This window comes from Colius striatus, chromosome Z (genome assembly GCF_028858725.1).
Source record: "Colius striatus isolate bColStr4 chromosome Z, bColStr4.1.hap1, whole genome shotgun sequence".
Lineage (NCBI taxonomy): Eukaryota > Metazoa > Chordata > Aves > Coliiformes > Coliidae > Colius > Colius striatus.
In genome coordinates, this window is record NC_084790.1 from 33,872,598 (window position 1) to 33,885,307 (window position 12,710).

The 12,710-nt window shown below is 45.6% G+C and overlaps 1 protein-coding gene across 3 annotated transcripts; it reads left to right on the forward strand.

The window, feature by feature from the left end:
• The first annotated feature begins 4,756 nt into the window (after positions 1-4,756).
• Positions 4,757-12,139, forward strand: TMEM271 (transmembrane protein 271). Of its 3 annotated transcripts, none has more exons than XM_062018935.1 (2): positions 4,757-9,305; positions 11,023-12,139. In XM_062018935.1, exon 1 carries the CDS (start codon positions 4,783-4,785, stop codon positions 5,851-5,853), a length of 1,071 nt encoding a protein of 356 aa, XP_061874919.1. In that variant the 5' UTR covers positions 4,757-4,782; the 3' UTR covers positions 5,854-9,305; positions 11,023-12,139. The 3 variants fall into 3 exon arrangements, with proteins under 3 accessions (XP_061874919.1, XP_061874920.1, XP_061874921.1); XM_062018936.1 differs by lacking the exon at positions 11,023-12,139 and adding an exon at positions 9,393-10,983; XM_062018937.1 differs by lacking the exon at positions 11,023-12,139 and having other exon boundaries at positions 4,757-6,803; positions 9,208-10,983.
• The last annotated feature ends 571 nt before the right edge of the window (positions 12,140-12,710 follow it).

The following is a 12,710-nucleotide window of genomic DNA, read 5'->3' on the forward strand; positions in this document are numbered from 1 at the left end:
GAAAGTAGAACAGTAAGCCTCTATCAGACAGAAACAGCCTGATGGACCTTGCAAATGAAAGAGAAGAAGGATCAGGAAGAAATATGACAGATTCCATTTTCAGAATTTTAATTTTCAAATATCCAGTGTATTCTTGATGATCATGTGTAAAGCTTTTTTCCTTAAAAAAAAAAAAAAAAAAAAAAAAAAAAAGATTTTATAGTCCATAATGTCCCCTTATAGAAACAGGGAAAAAAATGAAATAGTAGGCAACCGAACAAGCTATGGGACACAGCCATCATGACTGAATAGTCAAAACTACAACACCCATTTATCAAACTGGCACTGAAGTAACAACACATACATCTTACCATAAATGCAGCATGGGAAGAGAGGCAGACAATAAAATTGCAATGCTTTGCACTTTGGTGGCATAAGCTGAAGATCTCCATCTATTTTACAAACACACGGTTTAGATTCCAGCCTGGAGAGCAAGTAATTAACAGCTCTGTCATCCTGTGTGCCACAGAGTAAGCACAAAAAAAGTGAAGAGGTTGATCTGCACCTTACTGCAAAAATCCAGCTCTCAGCACACTGAGCTGGCATCTCTGGTTATGGTAGTGCCCACTACCAGCCAGCACCAAGCAAGAAGAGGTTCTCACCCTCCTTGTGAGATAAACAAAACTTTGGACCAAAGCTCCCTACCCTTTTCTGGAGACAGCATCAGGCCACAAGTTATTTCCTCTGTAAGACACAGAAAGCTCACTTTATGGTTGTGAGGAGAGTGTTGGAAACACATGTCCCAGGCTGGCAGTGGCCCACAAAACCTTACTCACCTCTTCTGAAGTCCACCACAAGAACCCTTAAAAACAACTGTGATAAATTTTTATTTTGGCAGTGAAGAAAGAAAATCTAGCAAAGCTTGAAGACAAAACCAATATCCAGACACACAAACCATGAAGCACCTAACTCATATTACTGTCAGAAGCTGCAGTACAGTTCCACCAGGTTCTGATTTGGTCATTAACTGAGGCTGACTGACAAATCAACTTGCCTGCAGTGACTGATTTAGGTGACAGACTATTCTTGCCAAGTGACTTGCAGTTCTGCCATTTTTCATTGCACACAGATACTGCTGTCTGGTTTGGTTTTTTTTTCACAGACCTGGCTGACTAATCAGACTTAATAATCAGCTATGAACATACAGATGGGCGCCCTAACCTTGATCTCAATGGGCTGCGACTGAGGTGGTCAGCACTAGTCTTTGGGACCCAGAGAACACTACAGTGACATTTATTTAGGCTGGTAGGTCAGCCATTTTTTTACAGTAATTCCAGTTCAATCATCAACCAATTATTCAGTATAAGATGCAGATGCAATTAGTCGTATGGCTATTATTATTGATGTAACAACATCATTACTGTGCTTTCAGACATCTTATACAGTTGAAATTCAATGGGCAGGATATGCTAATGACTGTGCTCTCTGTGTATATGTGCATGTGTATCCTCTTATTGAAAAAATGCCGCAGTGCAAAACTGTGCTAACTCAGGGTGACACTGAAACATGGGAGGCTTATGAATAATAAATAACCTGGTGGGAAGCATGTTGGTAGTCAAACTTCTAGTCTTGTGTATTGAACATTGGTGCTTTGAAGCCAGAGAGCTGTTCTGAGGAGAAACAGGTAAGGTGTAGAAAAAGTTAACAGTAGCAAGTTGCTTCACAGGAGAAATAAAAAAGTGCAGCAGGGAGTTACACTGGGCAGAAGCACCTTTCCTGTGAAAGGCTGAGAAAGTTGGTGTTGCTCACCTTGGAGAAGGCTCCGAGGACACCTCGGAGTACACCTTACAGTACCTAAAGAGGCCTACAGGAAAGCCAGCAAGGGACTTTTTGCAACGGCAGGTAGGACAAAGGGAAAATAGGACAAAGGGAAATGGCTTTAAACTGAAAGAAGATACATTTAGACTAGATAAAAGGATGAAAATTCTTCCCTCTGAGCAGTGGTGAGACACTAGCACAGGTTGCCCAGAGAGGTTGTGGTTGACCCATCCGGAAAAGTGTTCAAGGCCAGGTTGGACAGGGCTTTGAGCAGCCTGATACTGTGGAAGGTGTCCCTGTCCATGGTAGTGGGAGTTGGTGGAACTAGATGATCTTTAAGGTCCTTTCCAACCCAAACTATTTTATGATTCTTTGATAATTACCAATTATATTATTAAACTTACTGCATCAGCCCAGCCTCCCACAATGTACAGCTTTTAGGGATGCTATCAAAGATCAATCTTCTGTCATAAATATAGGGAAGAGAGGGTCCTTTCCTCAGAAGATGACATTCAAGGTGAGGAACACTGAACAGCTGAGACAGTTGTAGAAACATATGAAGAACCACACTGGAGAGGCCTTGCTGCCCAGTTCTGGCAGCTGCCAAAACAGGAAGTAGGAAAGAAACACCAAAAATTTCTTTGGACTAAAAAGGAACAACCTGTCCCCAGCGCAAGGTTTGCTTTTCCACTGGCAGTGAAAGTGGGGTTAATAATTTGATGCATAAAGGCTGAGATGTCATCTTAATTTTGTAGTGTTAGGTGAATGTTCTATTTACAGCTAAGCCTTTTTTGAACACCATTAAGCTCTTTACAGTAACAATAAAATGATATAAATCACACATTTCCCTCACAGGTAAGTTTATGTTGCGTGTTAGGGAGGAAGACTCTTTGTTCATTCTACATATAATTAGTTCATTAAGTATCTTTCCCTCCACATCCACACATGCAATGTGTCTCTTGAGGCCCTCTGGATTAAGTTTCCAAGGTTTACAGCACAGAGACCTCAGGAGATGGGTGTTGTCCTGTGTAAAATGCTGTGTGCACTTACTTTTTAGGAAGAACACCAGGCAAGGTCTTTTAAACACATCTGAAGATACTTCCCAGCAGCCCAGACACTCATCACAAGCAAAGCCAATGTCACAGATCCTACAGCAAAACCTACATACGTCCACAGCTCAGCAGACCCACACACCCCAATCCCTGGAAGCCAGGGACAGCCTGGGAAGGGGACGAACTGATGAATGTGGGTGGTTTGCCTGGCCATCCCCTCCTGGAGGGGACACAAGAAAGTTGGTACTACTCACACAGCCAGGGCTACAACCTGGCAAAGTGATCAGCTATCAACAGGTCACCTTAGTCCTGGACTACCAGGATTGCAGTATTTCTTCACACAGCTGAGTGCTTCTATGAACCCTTTGTCAACAGGAGGAAAGGGGAAAAACTTCTTTGTCTGTGTGACCCCAAGGTGCAGGATGGCATGTCATCATTGGAGCCTCTGATACTTTTGGAGAGTGCCACTGAGGAAAGCTGGACTCCAGGAAGGAGTCCCTTGGAGGGACACTGACCCTCAGAAACCTCTCTCAATCCAGGACTACAGCAGGGTGCTGGTGCTAGACAGACCTGCCCTGATTGATGGGACACGGGGAACAATGTTGCATCCCTGGAGAAAGCTAAACACCCTATCACACTGCCTGCCACACACACCTCCCACCACCACAGGTGCGCTGGCCCCTATGGAAAGGGAACAGCTTGGAAAATGGCTTTCTCTCCCTCGGTTGCTTCCCTGAATGCTAATCAGTAGCGCCAGCTAAAAATATCCAGCAAGGCTGCTGTGTGCATGACAGAAAGGGAAAATGGGGGAGCTGGAGGCTCCAGCTTTCTGGAAGGAAAGAGGATAGGCGACAAAGAACCCCCTTCCTGAAGCCTCCTTCCCGAGGCCCCCCACCACGTCTGGTGCCCAGTGGCCAGCACTGGCACGGTTCCTCTGCTACCCTGTTCCGACGCTGAGGTTCTCATCTCTTCTCTCTCTTTCGGAAGTCGACACCGGGTACTCCCCGTGGAGCCACCCGGAGTCGGCACTGTTCGTGGCGATACTCCGCCGTCCTCACTGCAGCGGCTTCGACTCGCCGGCGGTTGCAGGCGCCCCCGGACGGGCAGCCCTGAGCCCCTCCGCCCACGGAGCTGTCTGCGCGGCTCGGCTGGCAGCAGTCCCAGCGGATTCGGTCGCAGAGCACAAAGAAAAACGGGCGCTGAGCACCCTCGTGAGTGCGTAGGGCTGGGCCCGCTGCCATCAGTCGCCGACACACCGCAACGCGGCCACGGGGACGCTTGGCGGCCCGCCGGCCTGCCCCAAGAACCAGAGCTCGAAAATAAATATCAAGAGGCAGACGGAAGGAGGAGGAGAGCACGGAGGCAAGCGGCAGCCCTCTGCATCGAAACGGGCGGAGGGTGCAAGCCCCCGCCGCCCCCGGCGCTCGCTGTGCGTCCCTCACCGCGCTCCCCTGCGCGCAGCCGAACGGAGAGCTGCCTGCGGCATCCCCGTGGCAGACAGGGAGAGGGAAAGCGGGAGGGCAGGCCTTGCCGCTCTCGACCCGAGGCGGGGGCTTACACTATCCCCCGCCACCCCCGGCAGGTCGATGGGCTGCCCGTCCCGTTCCCCCGCCCGCCGCGGCTCCCATCCATAATTAATCGCCTCACCGCAGCCGCCGCGATAAGAGAGGGCGGGCGGGGACGAGGAGGCGGCGGCGGCCGGGAGGCGGGGGGGGTGGGGTGGGGGAGCGTGTGCGCTCGCAACGCCCGGCTCACTGCGGCCGGCGACTGCCTGCCGTGCGGAGCAGAGCGGAGCCCAGCCGCCCCGTCGGGCAGCGCCGCGCTCGCATGGCCGCGCCGCGCCGCGCCGCCGCCGCCGCCGCGGGGCCGGGGGGGGCTGCGGGAGGAGGATGAGGCGGGCGGCGGGGCGGCGGCGGCGGCGGCGGCGCGGAGGATGAAGTGGAGCGTGCGGGGAGCCTGCGCCGCGCTCTCCAGCTGCCTCCTGCTCGCCTGCGCCCTCAGCGCCGCCGCCGTGGGCCTCAAGTGCTTCTCGCTGGGCTCGGAGCTCAAGGGCGAGCCCTTCCGCCTGGGCACGGCCGCCGGCGCCTTCTACTCGGGGCTGCTGCTGGCCGCCGGCCTCTCGCTGCTCGCCGCCGCGCTGCTCTGCTGTCGACCGCCCGACGAGGCGCCTGCGGCGCCGACACCGGCCCCAGCCTCGGCCCTGGCCCCCGCCAGCGACGCGGACCCGACGGGCGGCGGCCCCGGTGCGGGGGAGGCAACGGTCGCGCCGTCAGGGTCGGTGGAGAAAACGCCGCCCGGGGGACGGCAGAACTTCCTGCTGCTGGGGGTGCTGGTGTTCATGCTGGGCGTGCTGAGCGCCTTCGCCGGCGCCGTCATCGACGGCGACACCGTGTCGCTGGTGGAGAGGAAGTACTCGCACTACTGCCTACTGCAGCCCGGCGGCGCGGCCCGCCCGCGAGGCGGCCCCGCCGCCCCCGACGGCTCCGCAGCGGCGCTCCGCTGCCAGAAGCTGCGGGACTACCAGCAAGGCTTGGTGCTCTCCACCATCTTCAATGCGCTGGAGTGCCTCCTCGGCCTGCTCAACCTACTCCTTGTCAAGAACTACAAGGCCTCGCAACAGCGCGGGCGGCGACGGCGGCGGCGGCGAGCGGCCACAGCGGCGGGCGGGCGCCGGCGGCGGCGGCGCGGCGGCTGCGGCAGCGGCGGGCGGCGGGCGCCACGCCACAGCCAAGGTTCTCTGTTCTCCGGCGGCGAGCCTGAGCTCAGCCCTGGTGACTGCACCTTCCAAGCCGTCTCCTACATCAACGTAGGCGTCTTCCACGTCTTCGACGAGGCCGGCGTGGAGGTGCACTGCGGCGGGCATCCCTCCGTCGAGCTGCCTGGCTACTCGCCCATGGACCCCGAGCTCAACGCCTCCTACCCTTACTGCTACCCGCTGCCCACCGAGCAGCCCCCCGCCTACGAGGAGATTTACCCCGGGGAGCCCTGTGCTCGCGGCACCTAGCGCCGACCGACGGCGAGACGCCAGGGCCCGCCGTGATGGGAGCGGGTAGCAGTCCCACCGGCGCCTGGCAGCGACGGGGCCCGAGGACAGCCCGAGCGCCACCGACAGCGGCGGCGGCCGTCCGCCGTGCCTCTGGCTCTGCAGAAGTTTCTTCTCCCTCTCTCCCTGCTTTCCCCCCGCTCCTCTTCCCTGCCTCGCACCGACCTTCCGTCCGTATGTCTGCCTCTCCGTCCGTCGGCAGCTGAATTTTCCAAAGGCTGCCTAAGGATTGATTCCTTCCGCCGCCTCTCTTCCGTAGCCGAGTTTAGTTCCCTTCCAGTGATTCATCAGTTTCTAGCTTTAGCAGTCCAGAGTTACCCATTTGTGATAACCAGCCAGTGTAAGGAAAAGGTGTCATGAAGCTTCTTTACCTCTCAGAAGAGCTAAATTTCTGAACAACGCAGAGACCTTTGTGTCACGTTTACTAGAGGTGTATTGGGGATCTTTAACGTTTACACTACTCCTTGGGAGAATTGAGTTATGGCTTAAGATTTTGTGAGTTAAACATTCGTTGCTCTTGTAAGATGCACATTGAGAAAAACCTGCACTTTGAAAAAGAAACAGGAAAAAAAACACGACGTTTTTGTACACTAACGTGCCTGCTTTTGTTGATAACTTCTTAATGTAAAAGCTTTCAGAAGTCTATAGTGAAAATGTTTGGTAAATTCACTGCAGTTTAACATTGATGATTAGTTCCTTTACTAAAACAACTGAGATGTTGCTAGGATATGGCAGTTAAAAGGAGGTCCAAATGTCATACACATTCCTTTTTGTAAACAGGTTCTGTGTTTTTAATGCAAGATAGGATTTCTTTTTGTTCTGCATAGGTGAAGGGTTTAATTCTATTTTGTACGACTACATGGTTTACCTTGTAAAGAGTTCCGTTTTACCTGTTACAAATCATCAATCTGGTAAGCTTGAATATTAAAAGTTTTATTTGAAATATATATATATAGAGAGAGAGAGAGACAGAGTAAACAGCCTTAACTGGTGCAGTAGTAACAGTTTTAAATGGAAGGACAAAAGAAAAAAACAAAACCAAAAACTATCTTGGAAGACATCTCCCAAATGTGTTTTCAAGAAAGTATTTATACACCTATTACAAAGCAAGAATTTTCTTTCCTGTTTAAAAGAGGCCACTTCAATTCCTGAAGGTGGTGGTGGGGAATAATGGGATGTTACACTGTTAAATCTTGATCTTAGAGGTATTAAAAAGGCTTTCTGCAAAGAGAAAAACTGCTAAATCCTGCTTTTGGATTCTGCTGTGGAATGCCAGTATCAGAGAAATGTAAGGAAGTGCTAATTAAAGAGAAGCAGGTGTGGTATATTTTATTATATCATTAAAGAACAGATAAAGGCTTAATTTCATCTTGCACCAAAAAAACCCAAGAAGCAGCTCTTCAGACTGTGTTTGGTTCAATATCCCCTCCCCCAGTTATGGCATCCTGAAATGAAATATTACAAAATAACCTTTCTGTTAATCGTGGTTTTGGAGCCTGCTGCATAATGCCAGTATATCAGCCAGAGAGAGAGTTAAGGGAATACAAAGTTAGAGTGTATTTCTGTGGTCAACAGAAAATTATGTTAAAATCTTTAGCTGCAGAGAGACTGACACAATTTACAGCCTTAGAATTCGAGAGAGAAAAATTTAGCCTAAAAATACTCAAATCTCTGCACTGTTTTAAAGTGTTTTGACTTGCACACTTTGTATCATCTAAAATGCAGAATGCCTGAGAAGTCTTAAAATTGCAAACTGATGTCTGTGAAGCTTTGCAATTAAAGCTCTAATCTAGAGAAGGCAGTTCAAAGCAGCAGTTGCCAGTTTGCTGAGTAGCTCTAAATAGCAGAAATTTGAAATACAGCTCTTTTTGGCCAGCACTAAAACATATGCCCTAGCTTAAGTCCCTTTTTAGTACTGAAGATTGGTTTTATGCTGTCTTTCTGCAGGTGCACCTCCTTAACCCCATATGGAAGTGACTGGGAAGCCTTGTCCTCCATACCTAAGACACCAATTTAGGCACAAAACCAATCCTGTAACATACTGTATGTGTTGCTCATACAGCCGAGGTTCTGAAAAATGAGTAACTAAAGCAAGGAGGCTAAATCCTTGTGTAGGTCTCCAATTAGACAAGTTTAGGAGATAGCATAGTAGCCCATACTGAATTAAATGGGAACTGCTAGGCTGCAGCGTGATTTTGTAAAACAGACCAGCAAGGTGCCTAAATAAAGAAGTCTAATAGTAGTTGTTGACTTTAAAAACAAATTGGCTACATACATTGCAGCTCATGGAAGTTGTGTCTTAGTTTTACCTAAGGAATTGATTTTTGACATAAAACGCAGTATTTTACTTAAGATAACTATTTTAGAAATAATTAACTAGACAGTTCTGAAACTCCAGATGTTCCAAAGATCAGTGCTCAGGGAAATAAATGGAAAGTCAAGAAGGCTACCTATTATACTCATTTGTTTAAATGTAAAGGATTTTAAACTATGAATTTTTAAGATTGTTAAATTCATAACTTTTTGGGGGGTGTACACACATGTGTAAGTGTGTTTGTGTTTCATTTAAGCCTGTTCAAAATGCCATTCAATAGGATATTTATTTGTGGCTCAGTTTCAGTCCCAGAGTTTCTGCTTTTCTTCATTTGGGCTTTTATCCCCTGTAATATTTTAATTTAGTGGTGAACAGATTGCCAGAATAATGTCCAAATCTGACTCCCACAGAAGCCAGTCAGCATCATTTCATTGACTTGAATGGGTCTGGGCACAAATGATATTTAACACCTACTCTAAATAATCTATAAAGTAATATTGATCTTCTGGCATGACAGGATGCAGTAGTGGCATATTATTTTTCAGTTATTTATTAAATATTAATATGGACAGCAGTATTAAAGGGGGTCACCTGTGGTATTATACATTAAAAAAAGAAAAACAACAGCAACAAAAAAAACGAAAGATTGGGAGGCAAGTTGACCAAACAAGCCACGTTTTCTTAAAGATGGTATACAAGCATTTCAGGTACCTGTTGACCAGCATTTCTGATAAAATACCACACATATTTATTTGTCAGCAAGAAAAAACTTATAAATACAGGATACAAGTTGAAGCTTCACAAGCATGATTGCAGTATTGTGAAGCCATTTTTAGTAAACTTGAATCATCACTCTATCTTCTGAGCAATAATGTTAGAGTGTATAAATTGTATTAAATTGAAAATAGGCTGGTGTGAGAAGCATCAGAGCATAGGTTAATTACCTGAGAGAACTCATACTGTCCTTTTATTTTTCCATTCCCTGTCACATGATTATCAAGATGACCCAAGCCTGATCGATTCATGTCACTGGAGGATGTTAACTGCTAGGCTTTTGCCTTAAGTAGCCAAACCAGGGAGAAAAGAAGAGAAACATCGGGTATGTGCCAGCAAATCTTAATTTTGCTGAGATGAAGTAACTGCAAGACTGCTTTCTGCCCCATGACTTGTTTTAATTTGCTTGCAGCTTTTCTTGCATCTGTTCAAAGGGAGAGAAGAATAGATGCAGCACTGCTGTTTTGGTCACAGGGAGGTACCAATTTGGTAGCAGAATGTTCCCAGCTTTCCAGTCCCTTTTGCAGGTTACAGCAGCTCGTCAAGATATGCAATGGTGAGAAATCAAATCTGCTGTCTTTGATGCAGCAGGATTTGGCTTTGTGTGCAAAAAAAATGCATTCCCACCAGCCTATTAGCAATCCACATTAATTATTTTCACACTCCAACATCCTTGCTTAAATCTGTTACTTATACCTTGCATTGTAATTGACAGGCAAAATATACATGACTCTAAAAACAAGGAAAAAAAGGTTTTAGAAGGAAATTGTATTACAGTAGTACAGATTTTACTCAAAAGTTTGATTTCACTGTAGGACTTCTTTGGTTCACCAAAAAGCGCTATGGTGGCTGGTATAACTTAGGTATATTTCAGACATACTGTTTAATCATCAGAAAAGGTTTCTGAATGTTCACATGGGATCGGCATTCTGTTTTTGCTTTTGAACACAGTAAATATGAAAACCTTTTCTTCATTTTGCCATTTAATCCGAGATTGATCCTCAAGAAAATGTCAGTAATTGATCTTGTAATTTTAGGATCAATAAAATACATTTTAAAGCACAGCATATCCTATAAGAAAAGCCTAATGCTCTTCATTTAATATTCTTCATTGTCTTAGGCAGATGCCTACTAGTACAATTAAACTAGGGATTTAATTAATGCTTTCATTACAAAAAATCCCTAATGTTTTTCAGGGACTTATGAGTTGTACAAGTGGAACCCAGACATAAAATTCCAAGTTTTGACACAAAGTCTATTTGTGTAAGTTATTTTCTCTGTTACAAGACATTTCAATATTTTAGATAAATTCCATTGCTAAAAATCTAGATCTGTTAATTTCACATGATGGCACTTTTTAAGTGTGCTAAAGTTACCTCTCCTTAATACAGGCTCATTTTCCCAATTAAAATACATAAGGGTGAGTAAGATTGAATGGTCACTCTCTAGTTTTTCAATTTCTTAATTATCTCTGGATTCATAATGGTGTGTGATTAGTGCTTAGTAAATCTTCCAGATGTAGTAGTCGCTGATCTAGTAACAGTTTAGCAGATAAAAGCTGGTCCCTAGGAAGCCCTGATGTAACTGCTGTACAGGCTGATGTAACTGCTGGAAGAAAATCTTCAAGTACCTGTTGCAAAAATTTGTTGTAAACATTTCCTGATCAAAAGGAGGCACTGCTCAAACTAAACAACTAGAAGAAATCTGAGAGTTTGGGTGCAGGGGTTTTTTTCAATTATAGTATCTGTTCTGAAACTCTTCCCCTGCATAGCTTTCTGAAGAGTGAAATCCACAAATTGATGTTCCCTGTGTTTCATTCAAATAATTGCCTCGCCACCTGCTGCCTAGCTGTGCTATATACTTTCACTCAATGTTCAGGCACCTGGTGAAGTTCTGCTGAAGCTTTTGGATATGTTACCCCAATGTCAGATAATCTGAGACTGAAGATTGAGTCATTTAAGATGCCAGAAGATTCTCTTAAGAAGACTGTTTTCCTTTACAGAGGAAACAAATCCCAATGTCCTCTTTCATTTCTTTTTCAGAGCCAGCTACCTTTAAAGTTCAGTGATTTAACCCTGACATAGGAGTGGAAATGATATTGCAGACTGCTACTCCTTCACTCATCAAGTTTTAAATCTCTGGAAGATTTATGGAAGGAAACACTTCTGGTGAAGGACACATAACAAACGGGTCTGACTCATCACCAGATCACAGAAACTTAAATGTCTTAGGTGATATACATTCAGTAGATGTACCCCAGTAGCAGTACAAGCTAGCAGAAATTCCCAGTGTTTCACTTCTAGGTTTCTGCTCCTGGCATGGTTCTGTCAAATGAAGATGTTAGGCGGTACATTTCACAGTTTTTGCAAATGAATCCATTGTTTCACTACAGCACTTAGAGATTAAACATCTACTAAATATCACAACTATCCTCATCAATTGGACTCTTCTGTGGCCATTGTTAGCAGAGGATAAAGTGGAGTGTGGGAGGAGTGAAGGCTTATCATGATTTCCCTAATGGGTTCAGAGGACTAAAGGTTCCAAATAATTCATTGGTTTTATGTTAAGACACTGGATTTTGGGATGGAAGAATACCTATAATAAGTAAAAGGATTATTTTCCAGGGATATGTTTATGGAAACCTAACACTTGGGTTTAGAGTCAATTCTTTCAGGATTTGCTTTATCTCTCAAATTCTACATTTTAAATGAGAGCTCATTTCACAAAAATACACTGACATCTCCAGGCATTTAAATTACTACATTTGAGGAGATTGAGTAGAGCTGTCCTATAGATTACTGACACCAATGCCTGTAGAGGTCATATAAGGAACTTGGCATATGGTGCCCATGTGGCCTTATATGCCAACATCGAAATTTTGGCATCACAAATGAAAATGGCAGTAGTATGAAGTTGTGCTACAGAAAGGAAAGCTCCAGATGATAATATCTAGTCCCAGGCAACTAGGCAGTCACAGATTTTGGACAAGCTATATACAGTCTCAAGGCCTACATAATTACCATGCATTCATGATTAAAACAAATGCCCTTACAAAGATATTCACAAAGGATTGTCAGTGATGGGTCTGAGCAGAGGCTCCTTGTGCTAGCTCTAGGTGAAGCATCTCCTAGAAACTTGAGAAAATTCCACCAGAAGAAGCTTTTGCTTGCATTGGAAAGGAGAGAGCTACTGAGAGATTTCTCTTTTGTTGTATTTTGAAGTATCTGCCTCTTCCTGATTGACCCAGAAGCTACCATTGTGCAGACCATCTCAATTAGACTCCTGGGAAAAGAGAGGAAATGAAAATGCAAGTGTTGAAATCTACTCAATCTGTCCAATTTTTTTTCTGTTTATAATTCAGAGCTACGTTAATTCCAGAAGCAGTATCTCCTGACCTAAGCAGTTTAAATTTTTAGTAACCAAAAAAATTACTACCACTACAATAAGACTGGGAGATTCAGAAAATCGTATACTACTTTTTGACTTGCCTCTTGCTCTAAATCAAAAGGAAACATTCAGATACAGCTTCTTGTGAAACTGTTGCTAAGAAATATGATTCATTACACTGAATGGGACAGAAGTGTGCTTTGCTCAACAAATTGAGAGCTAATAGCTGCACAGAAACACATTTGGCTGTTAGAGAGACTTCCTTTTCAGTAAAGTCCTTGGAGAGCTACCAGAAAGTATTGAAAGGCACCATCATCATCATCCAGGCTTACCTGGACTATTG